The following is a 27,436-nucleotide window of genomic DNA, read 5'->3' as shown; positions in this document are numbered from 1 at the left end:
TTTACACCAAAATTAGCATACCTCTACTTGCATGAGACATACTATCGATCTCGATGTTCGGATTTCTATACTCAATTATTGCCAAAATAAATAAATAATAAAAAATAAAAAATAAATGAATCGAGGTTTACTCGTCCCAAAATTTTAACAAAATGTTTGGACCTAAAAGTTAAATGGTAATTCAGCAATTTGGGTTGTACATATACTCCAATATTTTATCGTCTTGAGAGCTTGTCGATAGCCTAAATTATGTCCCGCTAATTTCTCCATCTTGTTGGTACCCAATCAAACAGCCCACCCCTATAAATTCACAAAATGAATTCAACGAAAGCTTTAACCTCCATTGTTGCAGTCCAAAAGGTGATTTTTTTTGGATTCCCAGTATCAACTTCTTTGCTGGCTTCCTAAAAAACGTAACATATTAGAATAATTTAGTGTGTTTTGTGATGGATAGTTGAATGAAGAACTGTTGGTGGTGGTAGGAGGTGGAGCAGCAGGTGTTTATGGAGCTATTAGAGCTAAAACCCTCGCCCCCAATCTCAATGTCATTGTTATTGAAAAAGGAAGGCCCCTTTCCAAGGTTATGCACTATCCCCATTTTCGACTTCACGTTGTTACAGATTTTTTTTTTAATCCTTTATTTTGATAATGGGCAGGTCAAAATTTCTGGAGGAGGCCGATGCAATGTGACGAATGGGCATTGTACCGATGCAAAGGTGAGGGGTTTTCATCAATTAGTTTTTACTTTATCTTTGGATTGATAATCAAGAACATGGAATGCATATTATCTGTTTGATAATTATACTTCTTATAGAGTTTGGCAGAGCATTACCCTAGAGGCTATAAAGAATTTAGGGGCCCTTTCTTCAATGTTCACGGTCCAATGGATACAATGTCTTGGTTTTCCAATCATGGAGTTGAACTGAAGGTTGTTTCAAAGCTGTTGATCTCCTGCTTCCTTATTGCCATATGTGAATAATTTGTGTTTAAATTTGGAATAGATTGAGGAAGATGGAAGGGTTTTTCCTGTCAGTAATTGTTCTGCTTCCATAGTTGATTGTCTGATGTCTGAATCAAAACGCACTGGAGGTTTGTTAATCTAGTGCTCTGTTCTCAGCGTAGTGTATTTGGTGGTTCAATTAATTTTCGCTATCCTTTTCTGAAAACTCTAGCGTAGCCAAGTAGTTTATGCTGAGTTTTGAGTTATTTGATCAGTTTCCTTGCAGACTGGAAAGGTTGTTACGAGTGCGTCGGTTAGTAGTGGCGGGAAGTTCGCTTTGAAGATTCAAAAGCTTATGAATTGTGTTGAACATATTGAAGCAAACTATTTACTGATTGCTAGTGGGAGTAGTCGGCAGGTTGCAATTGCTGTCTGATTTTTGTACTTGATTGTGTTACCATTGGCTTGATCCCTTAAACTTGTTACTTTTATCAAGGGCTTTAGTCTTGCTGCTCAGTTTGGACATTCACTTATAGACCCAGTGCCTAGCCTATTTACTTTCAAGATTGAAGATCCTCAATTGGCAGAGTTGTCTGGGGTAAGCTTCAATCTCTTTCTATCACCATATTGATCAGTTCAGTTTCTTTTTGTACCACTCAGGATATCTTTGAAATGACTTTCTAAGGCCCCATTTGGTTTTTGGTTTTTTGTTTTTGAAAAATAAGTCTAAAGACACTACTTCCAGTTTCAAATTTCTTCATTTAATCTACTTTTTACTAATGGTTTAAAAAATCAAACTAAATTTTGAAAACCAAAAAATCGTAGTTTTTAATTTATTTTATTATTTTTTTTTTTGGAATTTGGCTAAGAATTTAACCATTGTACTTAAAAATGATGCAAATCATTGTAAGAAATGAGGAGAAACTAGGCTTAATTTTCAAAAACCAAAAAGAAAAAACGAAATGGTTACTAAACAGGGCCTTGGTTTTTGGTTTTTTGTTTTTGAAAATTGAGCCTATAGACACTACTTCCACCTCCAAATTTCTTCCTTTGTTATCTACTGTTTACCAATGGTTTAAAAAACCAAGCCAAATTTTGAAAACTAAAAAAGTAGCTTTTAAGAAATTGTTTTTGCTTTTGGAATTTGGCTAAGAATTCAATCATTATACTTAAGAAAAATGCTAATCATTGTAAAACATGGGGGAAAATAGGCTTAATTTTCAAAAACCAAAAACAAAAATTGAAATGGTTACCAAACAAGGCTTAAGTGTTTAAAATATATTTTTAAGTAAAAACACTTGTTAAGAACTTAAAAAGTCGGTCCAAATGTGGCCATGTTGACATCTTAAGAGGTTTATAGGGGCCTTTTCATCGTGCGTTCATGCAGTTGGGCAATGGCCATGTGTGGGCGCATGGTGTCACGGTCATACTTGTCCAGGGCATGTTGCCCATGGCCGCATGCCCATCTCAACCCCTTTTTATCATGCTTTCACCTTATGTATTTCATTATGCAAGTTAGTTTACTTTTCATGCACTTATTGTTGTAAGTGACTCCTCGTCATTTTCATATGCAATGGTGACAGTCACAAAAATGCTTATAATATATTATATGGGGTAAGACTAATCATCATACTTTCATACCCGGAGTTGTAAGCTATTAAGCCAATGTTGTCCCTTATTGCTTTCTAGCCTGCGACAATTATATTCTCAAACATGCTTTCAAACATTTGCGAACATTTGCGAAAACCTCTTTCTTTAGAGCGTATAAACTCCTTGGTCATGTGATTGAGTGTGGTCGAATTGACATGGAAGAGAGTAAATTAACGCGATACGAGATTGGAACGTGTAGACTTCCGTGACAGAATTGCGTTCCTTCGTTGGATTAGCCAATTAATATAGGCGGTTACTTGAAGGATTCTTAAAATGGGCAAGATCCTTAACTAAGTTGTTGAAGAAAGACCATCATTAGGGTTGGACCTAGAGTGTCAACCCGCCTTTAAGGGCTTGAAGAATGACATGATGGAGGGTTGGACCCAGACCTTTTCTCGGGATTGCCGACGTAACAAAGCCTTTCGAAGTCAGTACACTATTTGAGAGTTTGGAGACGATATCTTTGGGGAGCCAAGTTTGTAGTCAAAATAGACAACAACTCGATATGTCACTTTTTCAACAACCTAAACTATCATTAAAACAAGCTTGATGGTAAGAGTGTTTGGCTGAATTTGATTTTCAGTTCGAACGTAGGCCTGGTAAGGCTAACCAAGCGGCAGGCGTCGTCAATCGGAAGTGCGAACATGTGGCCCTATGCATGTTCACTCATCTGAAAACTAGCAACTTAAGTGGAACCATGCAAGAGATCATTAAGGCACACGTAATGAATGACACATCAACCTCAAGCCATAGTGCAATTAACCAAAGAAGGTAAGACTCATCAGTTTTGGGTAGCATACGACCTACTCCTCACCAAAGGCAATCGCCTATATGTTCCCCAATCTAGGAACTTGCAGAGACTGCTAATGACATGCTGTGGGCTGGACATCATGGTTGGTAAAGAACCCATGTGTTGTTGAAACAAGGCTACTTTTGTGGGATTTTGTTCCGTTTTCAAATCAGGTGTTCGAGGGTGTTGTTGTAGATAACTCTATGAAGATCCTTGTTTTCAGCTTAGAAGCTCTTCGTTGGTTTTGTTATCGGTCACTCTATGAGGATCTTTCTTTCCAACACAGAAGTTTGTTTCAGTTCTTCGTGGGTTTTTGTTTCCAGCCTACTTTGTGTTTTCGTTCTTCTTGGGTTTATGTTTCCATCCCAAATCTACTGATTTGTTTCGGAAGTTATCTTTACAAACTCAAGTCGTTCGTCAATCTACCACATTGAGTTTGAGGAAGGGTGTTAAAGGAAATTAGGGTTTATTTCTAATTATTATTTTCCTTTTTGGGTACCATTTATATATTTTTCTTTAGTGTTTTCTTGATGTCTATTTATTTTGGTTATGAACTCTGATTTATTCAATATTATACGAAATTAACAATCTTGTCTGCCATCAAGACATAGTTGAAAGAGTGAAATTAATGGGTCTGTTGGAACCCTTACCTGTGCCTTTAAGACCATGGGAAAGTGTATCCCTCGACTTCATCATGCACCTACCTAAAGTTAGAGAGTTTGAATCGATAGTTGTAATCATTGACAAGTTTCCAAAATACGTTACATTCATTCCAACTCCAAACATCTGTTCTGCAAAGATAACAACCCAATTATTCTTCAAGCATATTGTGAAACTATGGGGTGTTCTCGTGAGCATCATTAGTGATCGTGATAGGAGATTCACTAGAACATTTTGGACTGAGTTATTCTGAATGCTTGGTTTGATTATTACCCACAAACTAATGCACAAACTAAACCCTTTAACAACATGCTTAAGGAATATCTACGTCACTTTATCGATGCAAGTAGAAAAATTGGGACCAAGTGTTAGACGTTGCTCAATTCAACTTTAACACTAAGAAACTTTGTCCACAGGGAAGATGCCCTTCAAGATTATATGTGGTAGACAACCACTCATGCCGCACATCATAGACCACCATTATGCTGGCAAAAGTCCTCAAGCACACAACTTAACCAAAGAGTGGAGACAGTCTAAAGTAGCTCGTGCATATGTAGAGAAAGCGTTGAAATGCATGAAGAAGTGGGCAGATATGAAGCGCAGTCCACTTTAATTCCAATCAAGGGATAAGGTTCTGATTAAGTTGCACTCAGAATAGTTGAAGTGACCGAGAAGGTCGGGAAAACCTCATAACGGGTCAATTACCTTTGTGGATGAAGATTTATCCCATCAACCACATAAGTTGAAGCCCTACCATCCTGATCCTGATGATGAACAACATAATGTTTTGACATGTTCACCTGTCACGATGAAGAACACGACAAAGAAAGAAGTTGAAGAGATACTTGTAGAAAGAACATGCCGTGTTGGAAGACCAAGACGAGACCTGAAAGAATTCTTGGTGAAGTGGAAAGACTTCTCAGATGAAGAAATTTGTTGGGAGCGCACTGAAGACCTCAAGACTGCTGCTCTACAAATTGCTAAGTTCGAGCAGAGTCGGTTGACGAGTACGTCGACCAATCAAGTGGGGAAGAATGTCACAGTCATGCTTGTTCAGGGTATATTGCTCGTGGCTGTGTGCCCATCTCAACCCCTTTTTATCATGTTTTCGCCTCATGTATTTCATTATGTAAGTTTACTTTTATGTACTTTTTGTTGTAAGTGACTTCTTGACATTTTTATATGCAAGGGTGCTAGTCACGAAAATGCTTATAATATACTATATGGGGTAAGACTAGTCATTATACTTTCATATCCAGAGTTGTAAGTTATTAAGCTGTTGTCGTCCTTTATTGCTTTCTAGCCTACAACAATCATTTTCTCAAACATGCTTTCAAAGTATGCGAAAACCTTTTTCTCTAACCTCATTTTCTCCGAAATGGGGGTGGAGGCTGCAAAATACATCCGTTGTGCCACAGCAATCTGAATTTGAATTGTCTAGGGAGAAAACAAGTGTTGCACAATCACTCTGTGAACTTTGTAGAAGTGTGATTGTGATTCGTGGCTGCCCATTCTTAACCTCTTGTTTGATGTCTTCTAGTAGGTTGAGTCCTGGGGCCTTTATGATCACATCAAAGGACTTTTGAGATCATCTTGCAATGAGAACTATATGATAGCTGCCATTCTTCCCTCTATTTTTGTATGAATATTATTAGAAAACTAGTAACATCATCGTCTGCTCATCTCTTAATTATATGCCAATTTCAGGTTTCATTTCCTAAGGTCAGAGCAAAACTTAAGTTAGAAAACATACAACGGCATCATCCACAATATACACAGGCAAGTTCTGTTTTCTTTATTCCACCTAGGAAAGTTCCTCTTCATGCAGAGTATTAACGCACAAATTCAACGATGCATCAAAATTGTTCATATTTAGGTTGGGCCAATGCTTGTCACACATTGGGGACTTAGTGGACCGGTAATTCTTCGTTTATCGGCTTGGGGAGCTCGTGACCTATTCACTTCAGATTATAAAGGTTTCATATTCCCTACTTGAAGTTATAGTGCTAAATTTTCTCAGCTAATAATGTTTTAATGTAGGACTGCTCATTGTGGATTTTACACCTGATTTGCATTTGGAAGATGTCAAAACAATTCTTAGCCGCCACAAATCTCAGTTTATGGTATTCGTGGATCATATACCCTTCATGCAAATTCCTAGTTTCTTCCGTTTCTGTAATATTTAATTTTTGGTTTTTCATCGAGACATCATTTTCTATTAGTATCTTATAAGTTGAATTAATAATCACAAAAATTTTTAAAATGTACACTTTGAGGTGTTGAAGAAACTGCTCATTTTGATGACCCTCCTCTCTCTCATGTATTGTATTACTTGACAATTCCTCTGTGCTCTCAACACATTTGCAGAAACAAAAAGTGCACAGTTCATGTCCATCAGATTTTGGCCTTGTGAAAAGATTTTGGAAATATTTATTGGATCGAGAGGTTTCGACACTATTTCCCATTATAAAATCATCACGCTATAGTTCTATAGTAGTTCCCCTCACCAATTACTTTTCGTTTTTTCATGTCCAGGAAATAAATGATGAGATTTTGTGGGCTTCCATCTCAAACAAATCATTGGCTTCCATTTCTTCTCTGTTGAAGCAATGCATATTTAAGATCTTGGGGAAGGTACACATGGTAGCTTTTCCATGTTTTAAAATAAGACATAGCTTCCTTTTCTTATTGTATTAGCTTTCCCTTCATGAAGGGTCAATTTAAGGATGAATTTGTCACTGCTGGAGGCGTTCCGCTGTCAGAGGTTCTCTTCTCTCTCTCTCTCAAAAGGATAATAAGAAAAGAAAACACATATAGGCAACTGTTTTTATTCTTTTTTGTTTTTTTTGGCTCTCCTGTCTAGATCTCACTTAAAACAATGGAGAGCAAAATTCAATCTCGCCTATTCTTTGCCGGGGAGGTAATTTTTACGATACCTTAGAGTTATTGATACATCAAAAACATAGCAGATACTTCATTGAGATTCTATCATGTTGCATTGTAGGTGTTGAACGTCGATGGTGTAACAGGTGGTTTCAACTTTCAGGTAAAATGCAATGTAGAACCAAGAAGAATAAAACTTGTTTATAAGATACATCGTTGTTTGTGTGTTCCACCATTTTTCTTCTTTTGCAGAATGCTTGGTCCGGTGGCTACATTGCTGGAACTAGCATTGGTAAACTTGCAAATGGTGAGTTTCTAGGGAGGGATATAAGCAATTTGGCTTAAGCATTTTTTACCTGAAAACTTGTTTAACATTCTATGTGGAGATTGGACTGGCCCTTTGTAACTTTGTTGACAACTTCATTATTAAAAAGGAAAAAAAAAAAAAAAACTTGTATATCCTTATTGCTAAACAAACTCATCCTTCGCTCCTTTTAGACAGTAGATTCTTGGAAAATTAATAGAAAAAATTTGATCTTTCCTTTTGCCAACATGACTCGATAATAGTTGACATGTACTCTTTCTCTTGAGGTTAGAGGTTCAAATTCTTGTACCACCACATTTGTTATAGTAAACAAAAATTTTGACAGTTTCTGTGTATGTCTCTTGTTGATTGATTGGATATTCCTGTAATATAATCCTTTGGTTCTTTGATTGTGTAAAGCATACTATGATGAACTCATGATTTATGTGTTATGCATTTTATCGTACAAGATTCATGCCTAATTACATGATTGTGTGATGTGAAAGTAAGTTATGATAAGATAAAACTGGGTTCTAGTTTTGATTACAATTATCTAAATAAGCTTGGATGTCACCTCATGCTCTAGTGATAGCTTCAATCATAGTTTTGAAAAAAAAAACCTTTGTTGCATGTATATGTATGATGGAATTTTGATTATGATTATACCAAGTTAGCATGGTTCTTTACTGTCATTGTTCTCATTAGCAATTGGTCTGAAAAGGCAATCTGTATGTAAGTATGGTGTAATATATATATTTAGGAAAAATATAAGCTGACTAGACCTATATTTTAATGGATAGTTAACAAGTATGAATTTGAGCTTAGGTAATATAATGTTGAGAAAATTACCCTTTTGGTCCTTGAATTTTGTAGTATAGTTAAATTTGGTCTCTTATGTTTTAAATTGACTACTTTAGTTCCTAAGATCATAAGAGTAGGTTTAAAAGGTCTATTTATTAATAAAACTATTAAATTCAATTAGAAATTTGACTACACAGCTAACGCCGTAAGATCATTTAAAATATATATATATATTTGTAATCATTCTCTCTCCTCTCTCCCATTCTCTCTCCTCAAACGTCCTTTAGAAGAGATGTGATTTAAGATCAAATATTAGAGATGATGAATATTAGTAATTTTACCTGGTTCAAGTAAATAAAAGACTCTTTCCCAGTACAAAAGAAAATAGTGCCTACAGTTTAATTGAGTTAGATGAACGTCAGTTCTACCTTAACCTATATTGACACCCTCGATAAATAATCTACATTCCTCTGGCTAAGATTGTTTCAAGAACATCAATCGCCACAAGAAATATGACAGGAGAACAAATTATTGAAAAACTTGTCATTCACCATCATGTAAACCCAAGTTGAATTCTTATTTGCTGACTGGTGTTTCAATCTTGAATTACTAGTTTTAATGTAGTACGTCAGAACATTTGCAAAAATCTGATACTGACCATTTTCTTCCTCTCTTTCTATTGCAGTTTCAGAGTTTTTAGTGGTAACTATTAAATTTTTGTTTTTGGTTTTTGAAAATTAAATATTTTTCCCCTAATTTTTTACCATGATTTACCTATTTTTTTTAAATATAATGGTTGAATTCTTAGCCAAATTTCATATTTTAAAAACAATATTTTAAAAAAGCTACTTTATTTAGTTTTCAAAATTTAGCTTAATTTTTTAAAATCATTGGTAAAAGGCAGACATTGAAATAATTACAAAACGAGACCTAAATTATCAAGTGGTATTCAATGATGAATACTTCCTTGAAACCTTAATCCCATCGCATGTTACTCAATTTTAATTCATTTCTCTGTTTCTTTTCTTTTTCTTTTTATTTTTTTGAAATTTAATGGTCATGAATTTCTGGAGAAGGAAAGAAGAAGCCACAATTCCCAATGCAACAAACTGGGTTCTAGTTTGTGACAGTGAAAGAGTGGAAATGAAGAGATGGTTCTTGTGAATGTGATTTTGTCTTTTAATCCACAAATTTAGTCACTAATTTTAAGGGTTCTTCTTGTATACAACATCCCTTTAAAGATGGTCATATCTATTATAGTCCTAACACAATGGTCATTTTTATAGTATAGTATCACGTTTTGTACAGTATTCCTTTAAAGATGGTCATATCTATCATAATCCTAACGTAATGGTCATTTCTATAGTGATCTTTATTTTTCTCCACTCTATATAGTATAGATGGTCATGTGTATTGTAGCTTGGCCATCGCGATTTTCATTTTTTTTTGTATACAATAGACATGACCATCCTTAACGTGATACTCTATAGAGTATAGAGAAAAATGGAGATTGCAATAGACATGGTCATGATGTAAGAGCTATGATAAATATGGTCATCTCTAACGCAATATAGTATTAAAGTGCACTTTGAATAAACAAAAGTTTAGATTTCATACATTTATGAGGAACAGGTCACTAATCATTGAAGCGTTCGTGAAAGGGTCCTCAATACAAAAATCTTGTATTTGAGGGTGTTTGAGGAGAGAGAGGGAGAAAAAAAGAGAAGAGGGAATGATTAAAAACACTCTTTTTTTAAGTGATCATGGTAGTTGTGTAGTCAAATTTCTGATTAAATTTAATAGTTTTATTAGTACGTAGACCTTTTAAACTTACTATTGAAAATTCAGATACTAAAATGACCAAATGCACCTATACTTCAAAACTCATGGAACAATTTTTTTTTTTTAATTTAATTTTTATTTTTTTTATAACCTTTCAGTTGAGTTATGCTTATATTAACAAAAGTGATCGTTTTTATCAAAGACTAAGTTATTCAGTTGAGTTATGTTCATATTGATTTGTTTTTGCAGTTCAACAATAGTGAAAGTGAAACATAGACTCATCAATCTTTAGAATGATAATGATTATACATTAATTCTCTCGATGAGGTTTTTAAATTGGATAGTCTGAATTTTGATAAACGAGTATAAAAAGTCTGAATTAAATTGCTTATTTTGTCCATTACAATTGTAAGGTATTTTTTTTTTTTTTAATGTTGACATGGAAAATTAAAAAAATAATAATTAAAACAAGGATGACAAATAATAGGGTTGTAATATCACAATTTATTTGCGATACACCGCGATAAACTACTATTTGTACCTATATGTGTTAGTCTCTCGCAGTCTATTGTAGATAAATTGTAATATAATTTTCCTAAATAATAATCATCACCAAAAATTGGGTCAATTAAGTGGATGAACCATTTTATTAATGAAATATATGGGGAATATAGATTTAGCACATCCCCATATGATTAAAAGCAGAACTTAATTTGCAGCACAATTGTAGAAGCAATAACAAAAATAGCGAAAGGGAATTGGAGGAATTGCAACGCATTCAGATGATGAATTAGGATACTTCGCTGCACACTTTTGTTTACACTCATCAGCTAAGCATCCTTCATACAACTTTTCCACACATTGTGTTGCTTTGACTGCTTGAGGCATCATCCATGCAGCTGCAAAAATGTTCAATAATATTCTTGGTTAATGTATATTTCTCACAAAATTTATATAATTTTTAATCCTAATACATTGTTTCATTTTTCAATCTCAATAGCTCTACGGTCGACTTAAGCATAGCTTTTTTTTTTTTTTTTTTTTTCACAATATGTGAAGTGAGAGAACTGAACATTTAATCTCGAGATTGATAGTACAAATGTTATTTCGGTTGAGCTATACTCATAGTTTTGGGTAGCTTCATATCTAAAACATATTTACCTTTTAAATTACACTATTTCAGTCATTATTTCCACATGTAATATAATATACTTTTTAAGGAAAAAATAAACACTATTTAGTAAAAAAAAATGAATTAACACTTTTAAAATATTGATGAGTAAAAAATATGAGAATTTTAAAACATGAAAAACAAACTTAATAAATGTAAATATATGAACGATGAGCATTAAACTTCGTTTGATAATCATAAGACATGTGGTTCGAATCTCCCTATTCTTAATTTTTAAAAATCAAAAAGAAAAAATGAAATGGTTATCAAATAGGGGTGTTGGTAATTTATAATTTACCAATTCAAATGATATGTTTAGCCAAACATGAACTACAATATATTTAAAATGATTTTAAAATATTAAGGTTTGATTTGAAAATTTAGAAAATTTTAATTATGCATATCTCAATAAGACCACCCAACAATAAACCTGAGAGAAGGAGGAAAACCATGAAGAATAGGGAGCAAGTAAACTTTGCCATCTCCTTGAAAAATCAATGATGAAGTAAATTTATCTTTATTAATTTTGATTAAAAGATGGGTATTTTCATTTGTAATTGAAGAGCATTTATTTATATGCAAATATATAGTTTTAAATATATGGCAACTTACTTAATATTTTTTTTTTTGGATCTTATCAAATGATTTTATTTGGAAAGTAGACCAATTATGGTAAATGTAATCCATGATTTTTCGTATATATAATTTTCAAGTTTCTGTCATTAGTTTGTCGTGTATATAATATATTTGAAAAGAAAATGTTGGTATAATTGTAACTTTTTGTTCAAACGAACATCGTTTAAATGCATGCTTAGGGTTTTGATTCTTCAACTTATCATGTTTATAAACAAAAAGAAAAAGAAATAGTCAATTTTTTTCAATAACAATTTTATAATGTTATCATGGTCTCGTACTCGGTCATGTGATGTAACATGATAAACTTACTTCAATCATGACCGACATAAACAATAAATTCTTAATGCATATTTAGAGAGAAATTTTGAAATGGTTGAAATTAAATAATTTTTATCATGTTCAAACTAATCTCCCTCTAAAATAAATTAATTTAATATTTTAATTTGATATTTTAAGTATAAATTATTGAAAACATATTTTAGAGTGGCTTTGTATTTATATTTATATTTTTTGAGTGGCATATAGGACGTGCCTATCACATTTTTGTTTATTTAATTTTTAAAGTTTTGTAAGATATATTTTCTTAAAAAGAAAAAAAAAGGGTTTGTAAGATATATTTTAAAAAAAACACTTTTTTTAGATTTATATTTATATGATTTATCTACCACCATACATCGTGACAGAGGGGAAAAGTTTGTATTGAAATGTATAAAACGACATACATTATATTTTCATTTTTCATGAAAAACACAATTGATATGTGTGTAGATACATGTATATAATATGATATACATATACGTGAATGTTACATTTACGTCATACGGGATAATTTCATATAAAATACTATATATATATTTAGGCATATACGAGTGACATTTTTGACGAAGTTAGCTGCATTATTGAAAATTATATTTCTATTTAAGGATAATGTAAGTGTTAAGAGCATCGATCGATTTTAAGTAAAGTAATTATCATCGTGAGTAACTTAGACACCAACACGAGATTCAGAGTATCATTATGGTCCTATGATGAAGGAAGTAAGCATGAGCGAAGCTACATAGGGGCCAGGAGGGGCACGTACCTCTCTTAATTTATCCGTCTTTTGTATTTTTAATATAAATNATATATAACAGTTCAAGTTGAGTACCAAAATAGTGTTGACTTATTGGTATGTAGTGTTATTTGGTTGGCAGTAGACTTTTGTATGAGTTTTTACCCAAAATTTTCATCTTCAATGGGCTTTTAAAGCCCAACTCATGTAAAGAATAATAAAGTAAAGTACGTTAAACAATTGGAATATAATAATATGTTGTTTTTTAATAAACAATATGAAATTTAAAATGTTACAAAGTGTCATTTTTTAATAAATAATCAAACAATATTTTTTTTATCAACAACAAGACTGTACAGTTTATAGACTTTTTCTTTTTTTTTTTTTCGAAATTCACTTTTCAATCTCAAGAACATATTATAAAAAGATATCATTCATTTTTTGCACATAATTTTTATATTCACATTACATTTTATATATTTTTGTTTGTTTCCATGTTATTTTTACATTTACATTTACTTGTATAAGTTTTTAAAATTAATTTCATAGTCCAAGCAATAGGATTATTTGCTGTCAATCTTTAGATATACAAACTTGACAAGTAAGTTTTAAAATCTTCTTAGGCTTATGTCTTTAAATCTATACAATAGAATGTAATATTCTTAATTAATACTTTTGTAAAGTTAATTTAAAATTAATATGGAGATATTATAAAAGAAAAACAACAATAGAGACCGTATCATCTTCAAAGAAAGAAAAATATTTTGGATTTTGATTGATCTTATACAGAAATCAATCTAAAAAACTATCTACACATCTTGGTCTAAGAACCAAATTTATTATTATAATCATAATATTCGAGAACAAGTTCATATAACATGTTTACTGAAAGGTCCTTGTCAACCTCGAAATCATATTTTTCTACTTAAGAATTTCTGTACAAAGTTAAGACGATTTAATATAATTTGGTTAAGTGAATATTCTAATTAGTTAGAATATAACATTTAAAAGAATGTTTCATTTTGTTTATGTTGCTATCTATTCAAACCAGAAGTAAGTAAAGAGTTAAATCGATTTGAAAACATGAAAACTTGTAGAGGACAATTGTAATCTAATAAATTAGTCGATATATGAAGTTATGAATATTTTTTTTATATTCATTTATATATATATTTTTATTAGACTTGTACATATCGTGTTTAATTGGTGCGGGTAACCCTAGCCTTTATTCATCAATATACTATTAGTGAATGGTTTGGATTTGGTAGAGTCAAGGAAAAGTTTAAAAGTACTCCATGATTATTGAGCATTTTTATCATATACTTGATTTTGGACAATTCTCATCCAATATATGTAGACACATTTGAAACCCTAGCTAAAAGAACGAAAGATGGAAGAAATGTGTCGTTTTTATCTCTCTACAAATAAAATGTATTTTTCATAGGAGATTTTCATTGGAACATTGTAAATATTAGGTATTTGCATTTATTTTCAAATCTATTAAATTCTTCTTTACACAATTCTCTTACTTTTTATTATTCTAACCCTCGAGATTTTGATGAGTTGCAAATATCAAGTATTTGCATGTACTCAATGCTTTTTTTTTTTCTTTTTTTTTTTTTTAAGATTTTAAGTTATTTTTAAATGTGCAAATACTAGGTATTTACATTTTTTTTTTAAAAAAAAATCTATTAAAGTCTTCTTTGTACTATTTATTTACCTTTTATTATTCCAATATTTGAGACTTTTAATGTATGCATTAAGTTATCCAATAGAAAAATTGTTTGTCAAATATAGTATTTTCATCAAAAGAATTATTTTTTTATTATAAAGTATTTATATGATGATTGGTTTTATTTTTGTTGTATTGGCAATACTCGACCTACAAAATTTTAGTTGTTACAAAGTATTTATGTAGTCCAGCATGTTGCTTTACTTCTTTGGAGGATATCATGGGCATCAAGTTTATTTTATTTTTTTTAAAAACAACATTTATTTTAGTTTGTTAAATTTGAAAATTTAAGGAGATTTTTAGTCGGGTATTTAATATCATTAGATATATTATTCTTAATTTATTAGATTTATTTAAAACACTATGCTTTTTTATTGGACTGACAAGAGAAACAACAAATTTTAAAATTTCATTTAAAAAAATGACAAAGAAGTTTCAAAATTATAAAAATAGCAAAACGAATTTATATAATAAAAAATACTAATTAGTAAATGATAAAATTACCCTAAAACAACAAATTTAAGTATAAATGAAAATGTAAAGATACAATACTTCAAAAACAACACAAATACCACAAATACACTTTACCTAGACATTCTAGAACCATAAATATACATATCTAAACATTCTAGAAGCAAAATTTAAAATCACCCAATATGGTTCTTAATGCTTCCATCTACTATATAACGCATGTATGCAAGGGAAGATGACGTCCAAGGTGAGAAAGAGCAAAGTTGATTTTACCAATAAAATTGTTGTTGACAAGTGAATATGTGAAGGAATTGCAACTTCATGACGATGTGACCATTGAAAGTATGATTGTGTTTGACACCAAATCGGGAGTCTCATCATCTTCGTGTGACCATTTTGCTCATTGGATCTTGAAAGCCAACCTTAAACACTATCAATCCCAGAACACGTCATTGTTAAAAATGTTGTTCAAAGTAGAAACAAAAGCAAAAAAAGGTCGACAACCTGGTGAGCGTGGTCGTTAAAAACTAGCCAAGATGATGGAACCTACGATCGAAGACATGAGATTATAAATGAGTAAATGAGATTTTGGGGCGGCTAAGTGAAGAAAATGAAGAAGATAAGATTTAGGGTTTTTTATTATTATTATCTTCTTTTAATAAATAATAATAATAATGATAATAAGAATAAGAATAAAATAAGAATAGTAATAATAATAATATTAATAATAAAGTGAAAAATATATATATACACCCACATGTTTCAAACATTTAAAATTTAATTTTCATTTATATGTTTCTTTTTATATTCAGCAAGCCATTTTTATATGTTTGTATATGAAAAATTGAAAACATCTAAAATATATATAAAAAAATCAAATTAATTTGATAACAATATATATAAAATAGTAACAAAAATATTTAGATACAACTGAATTTGTAACCTATAAACAAATCAAAAGTTAGTTGGATAAAATCAAATTTGATAAAAAAAAAATTAATTCAAATACAAATTGGAAAGAAAAAACAGTAAGTTTTTGTTTATTCTGATTAAAAAATTTCGATAAGTAGTTAGATAAAATCTAATTTGATAATAAAATATAAATTCAAATACAATTCGGGGGAGAAAAATCAGGAAGAGAGTTCGTTTATTTACAATTACACTGTATTCATAATTCCTTTTTAATAAACTTCAACAATTACCTGTAGAGACATAGCAAAAACAGCAAGATTGCAAAAGTGAATATTTATTTGTTTGTCAAAAAGATAAATTAATGATATAATAATACAATAAGATGATAATGAATAAAAGATAATTAAAAAATACAAAAAATGATCAAATTTAAATGAAATATATAGTTTATTAGATGATGATATGTATAAAATATTCCGTAAAATCGTAATTAAAATAAAAAATTTAATCCGGATTTAGAATAATAAAAAAATGAATAAAATAATATAAAATCTAAGGATATATTATAAATTAAAATACAAGTGGTGATAAATAAAATTAAATATTGATTAATTCTGAATATTTTCGAAAAATGATTAAATCAAATCAAAACAAGTAGCTAATTTGAATCAATTAGGGGAGAAAAATGAGAAAGATATTGGTTTATTTTAAATCAATTTGTGAAGTAGTTATCAAAATCTAATTTTAATATTAAAAACAAATTTAAATTCCAAAATAGGGCAAAAATTACGTAATGACAATCATTTTTCAATTTTGAAATTGAATTTGTTAGATTATAATATGATTAATTTGATTATTAATCAAGCTCTCCAATTACCTTGTATTTATATATCGGTTGTTAATCATGCTCTCCACTTACTGTATTTATATCTTGATTATTAATAAAGCTCTACACTTACATTGTATTTAATATTTAGGACGTAGGAAGCAACTAAGAGCAAGTCAAGTACTATCAAAATAACAGCTAACATAGTGACTAAATATGAAATAATATGTACAATTGAATCTAATAACATATACAAAACAATTAAAAACTTAAAAAATATGGGAAAATATTCGATTAATTTATTAGAAATATGTATAAAATAATAAAAAAATAATTCAAACATTTGAATAGATTTAAAATTTGATTAGATAAATGAAATTTGATAATACATGGATATTTAAAATATAAATTTGGTAGAAAAATCTGCATGTGCAATTCAACTAAGATTAATATGAAAAGTAGTTAAACATAATCTAAATTAATAATAAAATCTGCTTTGAAACCTTAACTACGTGAGAAAAATCAGGGAAGGGATTATTTTGAGAAAAACAGTTATTTTTAATTTTTCAAATGAAGCGATTAGAGTAAGAATGAAGAACTAAGGCATCAACAATCACTCTATATATAGAATTCATCATTGTTTATGATTCTACACTTACCATGTATTTATAGTTTCATCAATAAGCTACGAACTAGACAAGGGTAAAACAATGATTTGAAAATTTGTGGTCATGTGCCTATCATGTGAGTTGCTATAAATCTTATTATTTGTGGATTTTTCTATTTTTTAAAATCAAATCCTAAAATCTGACCTACGCTCCAATTCCCATTTTTTATTTTCTTCCAGAATTAATTTTTTCCATTCAGTTACTTGAGGAACTATTCAAGTCTCTTTATATATGGTTGCTCTCCATTCTCCAGAAATATATAAGGAAGAAAAAGGGTTTCTCTGGCCTATACTTAGTGTTCATGATTTCAATTTTCATTTCTTAAAATAACAAAGATAAATTAGAAAATGAAAGATAGGTTGTGGAGGAGCACAACAATGTACGACAATAATACGAATATGGAAAAAATATAATATAATAATAATAATATATAATAAAATAAATAAATATAAACAATAATATATAAATGAAAAAAATAAAATAAAAACAAAATATGAAATAAGAAATTCCTCCACTTTCTCCAATTTTCTTTGAATTTTCTTTGAATTTTCACCAATATGTGTATCTTACAAGCTCCACCAAGCAAAATGACAAGTAGGAGGTGGTTTATTTGGACACTAAGAATGAGTATTTACAAGACACATGGCAACATACAAGGGGTGTAGAGGGAGTGACATTGTTAGGATACTGATTCTTGAAAGTCTTTATTATCGTAATGAGTTAGTAACATCTCCCGGAATAGCAACTAAACGATGAATGAACTCTTTATTAAATGATATGAGACAAATAGAGACTAGATGATCGCTTATCAAACTCTAGATGACCGTTTACAAAACTCTATACAATCGCTTATAGTCTCTACACGATCATTGAGTAATACTAAACGATCGATTACAAAACACCCCGCATTCGGTTACAAGATACTATACGATCGCTGTCAAGATATCACGTGATTGCTTACCAAAAACCACACGATCACCCACCAAATGCTATACGATTGCCTACCAAATGCTACACGACCGCTAGGCTGCTATCCGATCACTTAGTAAAAGAGGTAGATGATGAACGGCACACTACGACGAACTCTACACGATAGAGACTTCTGAACTCCCACTCTCGAGAGCTCACCCTTCCTCACTTCTGATATTCAAAATCCTCTATCCCCCCTCTTTCGGTTTCTTTCTTCTTTTAAACCTCCACTTCTCCCAACAGAATTGAAAGCAGTCCTTAACTGATTCAAATGCCTCTCCTCTATTCTTTCTTTCTTGATATTGCAACATAATTGGAGGCCTATCATTACCTCCCCCATCCACTTTTACCTTGTCCTCAAGGTAAAGTTCTGGCTGTCCAACACATTTCTTTAGCTGTGACACATGAAACACTGGATGGATCGAACCTATTGTCTGAAGGTTCAACTTGTAAGCTACTGATCCCACTCTGTCCACCACCTGATATGGTCCATAATACTTGGGAGATAATTTCACATTCTGCTTTTGCCAAAATGAAATTTGGCGATAGGGTCGCAACTTCAGCCATACCCAATCATCAACTTGAAATCCAACATCACGTCGCTCATTGTCAGTAAACTTCTTCATTTTCTCTTGAGCCAGCCTCAAATGCTCCTTAAACTCGCACAATCCAGCATCTCTGTTTCACATTTGTTGGCCCAAAGTCGCATTGGCCGTACAATCCTTCCCATAGTAAATCAACACTGGAGGTTGTCGTCCATACACAATTTGAAAAAGGGGCAAAGCCAGTAGAAGCATTATACGTAGTGTCATACCAATGTTCTGTCCAATGCTACCAGTTGATCCATTCTTTCGGTCGCTCAACACAGCAGCACCTGTAATACATTTCCATGCTGCGATTCACCACCTCTGTCTGACCATCCGACTGAGGATGAGAAACTGTACTATGATGGAGTTTGGTACCCGACAGTCGGAACAACTCTTGCCAAAAGTGACTTACAAACTTCTTATTTTGATCCGAGACATGGACTTCGGCACCCCGTGCAGTTTAACTATTTCTCTACAAAATGTATCTACTACAATATCAACATTTAAAAGGTGTTTTAAAGGCAATAAATGAGCATACTCCATAGATCGGTATGCTTCCACAGTCATTTCTTGTTTAATAGCCAAGAATCTTCCACAGATCGATCCCTCTCTTAAAGATCGAAATCGGGCTAATATCCTTTTCTTCAAGTCTACCTCCGACCGGTACCAGTCTAATGCGGTGTCGTCGAAACTCACATCTGCCACCGTCATCTCCTTAGATTCACTCAACTTATGAACTTGAAAATAGCGGTCTGCTCTGTATAACCATGCGTTTGGATCGCTTCTGCTAAACACCGACATTTCTACTTTCTTGAATTCACTCCGGTCGCAAATCGTTTCTTCACCGGATGCTTTCACCGAACTTTTTGTTCCGCACACCTTATGTAACGATCCGACCCCCTAGGACTTAGGTTAGGCCGTTACTAAAATAAATGCATGCATAGAATTTGAAACGACGCTCAATTATGTTGAAATAAATGCTAAATGGACAAGAGAAGTGCAAAAGCCATTTATTTAATGCAATTGTTAAAACAACAATAGGGTACCCATAATTCGTAAAGACTATTAAAAGTATATATATAAAAAAAAACAATCCTTCATAATAAGTTTCAAACAGTAAAACTAAACAATAAGGGAAAAAAATAAGGACTCTAAATTTCATGATGCGGAAGCATAAAAACTAGTCCCAGTGGCACGATCACGAATTTCGCTGCGCCATCGCCGGTGCATCTCTACCCTTACCTAAAACATCAATATAAGAAAGAATGAGTATGAAATACTCAGTAAGTAACCCCACCACTGGGGTCAGGCTAGGAATCTATGTCTTCTAGATACCCACCTATGGCACATAAACACATGAAACAGGTAAGAAACTGAGTCCTATCCTACTATAGTTGAGTATGCCCACTACCTCTGGTGAATCCCGTAGGAAACACAAACTGGTGAATCCTGAAGGAGATACAAACTGGTGAATCCCGAAGGAAACACAAAACTGATGAATCCCGAAGGAAACACAAAACTGATGAATCCCGAAGGAAACACAAACTGGTGAATCCCAAAGGAAACACAAAACTGGTGAATCCCGAAGGAAACACAAAACTGGTGAATCCCGAAGGAAACACAAACTGGTGAGCATCTACCTAATCAGTGAAGACATTCACACAGTTTCAACGTTCAAAAATCAACACCGTACGAATCTATGACATACATGTAATCCTCGATACCATGGCTTTACCACATACACATAAACCTCAACAACATATTCTACAACATTCATGTATACCTTAACATCATAGTTCCACAACATACAAGTACGCCTCAACATCAGCAAATCAGATATCAACATATGGAAACACATACCACCTCATACTAACAATCAAGTACCTAGGTGTATATTTAAACAAAACAGAATTCGTGCCAGGACATACTTGATTCAGGTCATACTATCAGTCAACATGCTAACATTTACCATAACATACACTCATCATGCTAGCATACAAATAAAGCCTGGCCCGTGGGTAGTTCCAGTGGTAAGATTACTTACCTCAGACTTAAGCCCAAAATAACCAACAAGTTTATCTTCTCCTTAGAATGGAATAATCTTAGATCAAAGTCCCAAAGCTGGAGTTTAAGCCGAACTCGCTCCCAAACTTTGCAAACAAAGCCAACCAAAACATAAACCATTATTAAGTTTCCAAGTCCAATTTTACAGCAACAACAACCAAAACAAAGTGGTTTTTGAAACCTCCAAACTTACCAAAACTTGTCGAAACGATCTCGAACCCGCTGGACAGCCACTCCAACAGCTTTCTAGATGTAAATCTAAAACCCAAAAATAATTCGAATAAGTTAACCTTCATTCCAAACTTAATGGGGCCCAAACTTCCACCCAAAACTTCACAAAAGGGCTTACCTAAAACTGCCAGATCCGGCGAAACCCAAAGATGATGACAGTGGCAGACGGCGAACAGAGGGCGGCAACGGGGCGACGGACGCACAGATCCGGTTGCTGGGCTCGGACCTGGGTGAAAACGGCACGCTGGACGATGGTCCAAAGTGGGAGCAGCAGCGGTCAGGCTCGTGCAGCGAAGGGAGGCGCGGCGGTCGGCTCGTGCGGTGGGCGTGAAGATGGCAAGGAAGGAAAGAAGAAGGAAAAAAAATACAGAGGGGGGCGCTCGAGCGAGAGAGATTTACGTGAGGGAGAAGGGTGGGTGCGCTTCTTTTTATTTTTTTAAAAAAAATAATAAAAATAATAAAAGGAAAATAGTATAATTATAATTAAATCCTTTCCTTATTCCACTTTATACTATTTAATTCCTTTCCTTTTCCAAAGAAAAATTAATTCCTGCCATAAATTTTCAAATTGAATTTAAAAATTGAATAATTTCCCCACCAACACTTAAATCCTCATATTTATACTTCAAATCCAAAATTCCAAACATGCCCTCCGACTAAGGACAATTACTGAATTGCCAACTAATAGAATTACTGAAAAAAATTACATTATTAATAAAAAAAAAAAAAATACGGGATGTTACACCTTATTAGCATTCGATCCTTCTACCTCTTCTGTCACCTTTGCTTTTTCTTTGGCCATTTCCGTAACATAGAAAATAAACATTTGTTGATGTTTCTCTGCCTGCAATCCCAAACTCTCAATGCTCTTCGCTAACGATGCCAACTTCTCCTTTATGGTTGGCAATTTCTGTATTTCGACTCTGAATTTAAAGATCTCTTGTTCTAGTAACTCCAGTTTCTCTTCAAAACATTTATGAACCATGCTTGCCCAAGTGATTGCTCTGATACCAATTTGTTAGGATACTGATTCTTGAAAGTCTTTATTATCGTAACGAGTTGGTATAATCTCCCGGAATAGCAACTAAATGATGAACGGACTCTTTATTAAACGATATGAGACAAACAGAGACTAAACGATCGCTTATCAAACTCTAGATGATCGTTTACAAAACTCTATACGATTGCTTACAGTCTCTACACGATCGATGAGTAATATTAGACAATTTCTTACAGTCTCTACACGATCGATGAGTAATATTAGACGATCGCTTACAAAATACTCTATGGTCGCTTACAAGATACTACACGATCGCTTGCAAGATATCACAGGATCGCTTACCAAAAACTACATGTTCGCCCACCAAATGCTATAGGATCGCCTACCAAATGCTACACAATCGCTGGGCTCTGCTACCCGATCGCTTAGTAAAAGAGGTAGACGATGAGCGGCACACTACGATGAACTCTGCACGATAGAGACTTTCGAACTCCCACTCTCGAGATCTCACCTTCCTCACTTCTGATATTCAAAATCCTCTGTCCTCTCTCTTTCGGTTTCTTTCTTCTTTTAAACCTCCACTTCTCCCAACAGAATTGAAAGCAATCCTTAACTGATTCAACTGCCTCTCCTCTATTCTTTCTTTCTTGATATTGCAACATAATTGGAGGCCTATCAGACATTTGGCTTTTGACACTAAGAATAGGTATCTATTTTACACATAATTTATAATATTTATAATACTTCCCCTTAGATACTCATTATATATATAGATATATATATGAAATATGTCTCATTAAAACCTTATTATGAAAAAAAAACCCATTGATAGGAAAAAATCTTAGTAAAGGAAAAATAGTACAAAATTCGGGTTGGTCGGATTGGCAATTTAGGGGTGTACATGGGTTGGGCTAGATTGGGTTTAGGGGATCTTTTGGACCAACCCAGAAATTCGGGTTGGTCGGATTGGCAATTTAGGGGTGTACATGGGTTGGGCTAGATTGGGTTTAGGGGATCTTTTGGACCAACCCAGAAATTCGGGTTGGTCGGATTGGCAATTTAGGTTGGGTTGGGTTGGGTTGTTGGATTATTTATTCTTTTTATGACATTTTTTACGACATTTTTTTTATTAACTTAAAATACTTAAATTTGTGTACAATGCATACTAATAATTAAATTTTCATAAAACTCATATGTTAAATATCAAAATTCAAGATATCTATTAAAGACTTCATACAAATATCATAAAAATATATATGAACTATAATATATATATATAGATAGATAGATAGATAGATAGATAGATAATATTAGAAATTTGGATTGGGTTGGGTCAATCAGAATTTTTGAATCCAACTTAACTCTTACAATTTGTGTTGGGTAGTCCGGGTTGTTTGAGTTGTCGGGTCATTTGAACATCCCTATTTTATATAATCTAATACTCTTAAAAAGAATAAAATATATATACTCCTCCTCATGGAAACATCACTTGAGACCTCTAAGTCGCCGCATTTCAATGTTATGCACCAATTTCTCAAAGGTTGTGGTTGGTAATAATTTTATAAATAAGTCTATCAGGTTATCCTTTGAATAAAATTGTTGTACAGTGATGTCACCATTTTTTCAAGATCATGAGTGTAGAGAAGTTCTGGTGAAATGTTCTTTGTTCTATCTCCTTTAAGATATCCTCATTTGATTTGGGATGCATACTGTGATGTCTTCGTATAATGTCGTTGGAAGATTTTTACTAGAAGACAAAACAAATGTTCCACAAATATGCTGAGTCGTTGATTTTAGTCATACCCATTCTCGACTAGCCTTGTGAATTGTAAGAATTTCATCATGATTTGAGAAAGTAGTTGTCATGGTCTGTTTCATTGACCGCCATGGTACAATAGTTCCTCCACATGTGAATAGATAACCTGTTTGAGATCTAGCTTTGTGTGAATTAGATAAATATTCAGAATCTGCATAACCAACTTGATCAAAATTTGATTTATATGAATAAAATAAATCCTTGTTGATCGTTCCTCGAAGATAACGAAGTATATGCTTAATTCCGTTCCAATCTCTTTTTATTGGAGAAGAACTATATCTTGCTAATAAATTGATTGAAAATGCAATATCTTGTCTTGTATTATTAGCAAGATACATAAGTGCACTGATTGCACTAAGATATGGTACTTCAAGACTAGGAAGTTCTTCATTATCATCTCGAGGTCAACTATATTTATCGTCACATCTAGTGAACGAACTTCCATGGAATGTTTAATAGATGTGCTTTGTCCATATAGAATATTTTCAAAAATTTTCCTCTATAAGTTGATTGATGAACAAATATCTCATCTGCTAAACGCTCTATTTATAAGCCAAGGCAAAATTTTGTTTTCTTTCATCTCAAATTCTTTCTTAAGATATTCTATTACCTTTGAAAGCTCTTCAGAAGTTTCAATTATATTTAAATCATCAATATATACAGTTATAATGGCAAATACTAACTGTGATTTCTTTATAAAAACACATGGACATATTAGATTGTTTTGATATCCTTCTTTCAACAAATATTCACTCAGGCGATTGTACCACATTTATCTTGATTGTTTTAATCCATATAATAATCTATGTAACTTTATTGAATACAATTCCTAAGAATTTGATTTATATGTTTCAGGTACCTTAAATCCTTATGGGATTCTCATAAATATCATTAACAAGATATTCATATAAATATGTTGTGACTCTATCTATAAAATGCATGTCCAAATTTTCATACATAGTCAGACCAATTAAATATCTTAGTATAATTACATCTACCACTACCTGGGGATTATGGCCGAATTATTGAGCATTGGTAACCGGTTTTATGAGCATTCATGAGCGGTGTGAAGTAATAAAACGGTTTATCACCTAGACATCATAGGTTTAAAATCCATTTATAAGTGTTATACTTGGATAAACCATCTAGACTTATGGTTGTTTTTATTAGCCGAAAAGAACCTAAGTATAAATTTACCCAAACAGCTAGAACACTTCGTGGGAGAATAAAAGTTATTAGCTCTCACGTCCTCAAGAGCTCACACCGTGAGATCCATGCTCGACTTTGTGTCAATTTTACCTCGACTACTCCATTCGAAAAGTGTTTGTATAGGTCAATAACAAGGTGAATGAGGGAAGTCGTTCATAGTAAGTGGATGAAGAAAATGTGTCAACATTATCCTACGGTCTCCTTCATTAGTTTGAACCGTGACTATGTTGCGTCTGCTGTTGTTTTTATGCGACATAGCTAGTTGTAACCGCAGCGATCCCCACGAAGGGTTGTAACATAGGATTCGGAACAACCTAGGCTTTAGCAAAATGAATAGGATCTTATAGTTTGTCTTAGGTATTTGTCTTCTATTACAGAGGCATATTTATACCATTCTGTAAAATCTGAAAATGGTGGGTCTACACTTACAAGACTTACTAAGTGTTAGTAATGATCTTGACCGAAAACGATAACTAAATGACTATCGGAATATGTGTTATACTGGATATAGTATTTGGTCAAGAACTGTCTTGATTTTGTGAAGGGATTCTTGACTACCCCTCAGTAGCATTTTTTCTAAATCACTTAAGTATCATTGCAAAAAATAATGATTATGGGTACAGTATCACTTTGTTAAAACTTGATTGGATTTAAAAGCAGTTCACTTATAGAATTTGTTTATAATTTCAGAATGACGAGTTCAATTATACAATTGTTGGCATTGGACAAACTTATCAGGGATAACTATGTGATATGGAAATCGAATTTGAACACGATACTTTCGATAGATGATTTGAGATTTGTCTTAACAGAGAAATGTCCTCCCATTCCTAACTCTAATTCCAACCGAACTGTTCGGAAAGCATTTGATAAATAGATCAGGGCGAATGATAAAGCCCGTGCTTATATCCTCGCCAGCTTGTCTGACGTTTTGGCCAACGAGGATATAAGTACTACCAAAGAGATTATGGAATCTTTGAGAGGGATGTTTGGACAATCGTCCTTCACCCTAAGGCATGATGCTATCAAATACATTTACAATAGCTGCATGAAAGAGGGGACCTCAGTTCGTGAACATGTCCTGAACATGATGGTTCATTTTAATGTAGCTGAAGTAAACGGTGCTATGATGGATGAGAGAAGCCAAGTTGGTTTTATTCTAGAATCTCTTCCGAAGAGTTTTCTGCAATTCTGTATGAATGCATTGATGAATAAAATTGAATACAACTTGACAACTCTGCTAAATAAGCTGCAGGCTTTCTAGACTATGTTGAGAACTAAGGGTCTAGAATTGAAAGTAAATGTTGCTTCTGCTGAGAAGAAAGGAACGTCCTCCAAGCTGATGTTGCCCCCTCTTCGCAGAGTAAGAGTATTCCAGCGAAGAAAGACAAAGGGAAAGGGAAGAAGAAGTCTGCTGGCAAGAAAAACAAGAAAACCACTACGAGAAAGGGAAATGTTTCAACTACAACGAAGAAGGGCACTGGAAGAGAAAGTGCCCTAAATATCTTGCTGAGAAGAGAGGAGAGAAATGTAAACAGGCTAACTAGTTCTTGGGGACCGTTTACTCAGCTTGACCAGTGGAAGAAGTTGCTGCTAAAGATGATATTACCTATTTTTGTGATCATGTAATGAACATATTGTACATATTTTTTTAATGAAATGTTCATTTTTTAGAAAATATATTTGTTCAATCTCATATCAACTTCCGTTAAGAATCAAACTATTAAAAGTCATTTGCAAATATTTAGATATTTAAAAGGCTAGATAAAAATATAATAAGTTTAAAGATTTCTAGATCTGACTGTTAACAAGAGTTGTTAAGACATGTCAGACGCATCTTAATCAAATTGTTGAGAGTACCTCAATGTAGTGGGAGGAAAGTGTGCTTCCTGTTCCTTATTGAGAATTAGATGCATTCCCCATATAGTTTAACAAGAAGCCTATTGTACACTAATATGTTTACAATGATTCTCTCGGCTAAAGTGTTTGAGAATCACCTAGTAAGACTAGAAATACTAGGTTTAATAACCTAGGGCAAGTGGGAGAAATATTGGGTATGGGATACCAAATGGTAAACCATGGGTATGGGATGCCCTAGTTTATTATATTTCTCTATAAAACATAGAAACTCAGTCTGTATATCGGATATATAAGTTACCACTGCAGTTTTAGTTCAAGTGGGAGTTTGTTGGGTTTTATGTCCTAAAACTCGTCGTTTGTAAACAATAGAACTTATTCTGAAAATTCAATAAGTTGTTATTGAATATATTGTTTTTTAGAAAT

At 32.7% G+C, this 27,436-nt stretch overlaps 1 protein-coding gene across 7 annotated transcripts; it reads left to right on the top strand.

Annotated features, from left to right (window-relative positions):
* Positions 1 to 204: 204 nt before the first annotated feature.
* On the top strand, positions 205 to 7,476 carry LOC120079324 (uncharacterized protein YtfP). 7 transcript variants are annotated; one of them, XM_039033476.1, is made up of 16 exons: positions 205 to 360; positions 455 to 580; positions 657 to 716; positions 815 to 928; positions 1,002 to 1,089; positions 1,216 to 1,358; positions 1,437 to 1,538; positions 5,748 to 5,819; positions 5,917 to 6,016; positions 6,081 to 6,163; positions 6,408 to 6,485; positions 6,576 to 6,674; positions 6,754 to 6,804; positions 6,904 to 6,960; positions 7,045 to 7,086; positions 7,176 to 7,476. In XM_039033476.1, the coding sequence occupies exons 1-16, from the start codon at positions 316 to 318 to the stop codon at positions 7,266 to 7,268; spliced, it is 1,353 nt and encodes a 450-aa protein (XP_038889404.1). In that variant the 5' UTR covers positions 205 to 315; the 3' UTR covers positions 7,269 to 7,476. The 7 variants fall into 7 exon arrangements, with proteins under 7 accessions (XP_038889404.1, XP_038889410.1, XP_038889405.1 ...); XM_039033477.1 differs by having other exon boundaries at positions 223 to 360; positions 436 to 716; XM_039033475.1 differs by having other exon boundaries at positions 226 to 360; positions 483 to 716.
* Positions 7,477 to 27,436: the final 19,960 nt, after the last annotated feature.

The sequence above is a fragment of the Benincasa hispida genome, chromosome 6 (assembly GCF_009727055.1).
Source record: "Benincasa hispida cultivar B227 chromosome 6, ASM972705v1, whole genome shotgun sequence".
Lineage (NCBI taxonomy): Eukaryota > Viridiplantae > Streptophyta > Magnoliopsida > Cucurbitales > Cucurbitaceae > Benincasa > Benincasa hispida.
This window is presented reverse-complemented; position numbering and strand designations above follow the sequence as displayed.

Coding starts and splice junctions, on each gene's coding strand:
- LOC120079324 (XM_039033475.1), top strand. CDS start 316: ATGAATTCAACGAAAGCTTTAACCTCCATTGTTGCAGTCCAAAAG. Junction 929..1,001: donor ATCATGGAGTTGAACTGAAG/GTTGTTTCAAAG, acceptor AATTTGGAATAG/ATTGAGGAAGATGGAAGGGT. Junction 6,675..6,753: donor TATTTAAGATCTTGGGGAAG/GTACACATGGTA, acceptor CCCTTCATGAAG/GGTCAATTTAAGGATGAATT.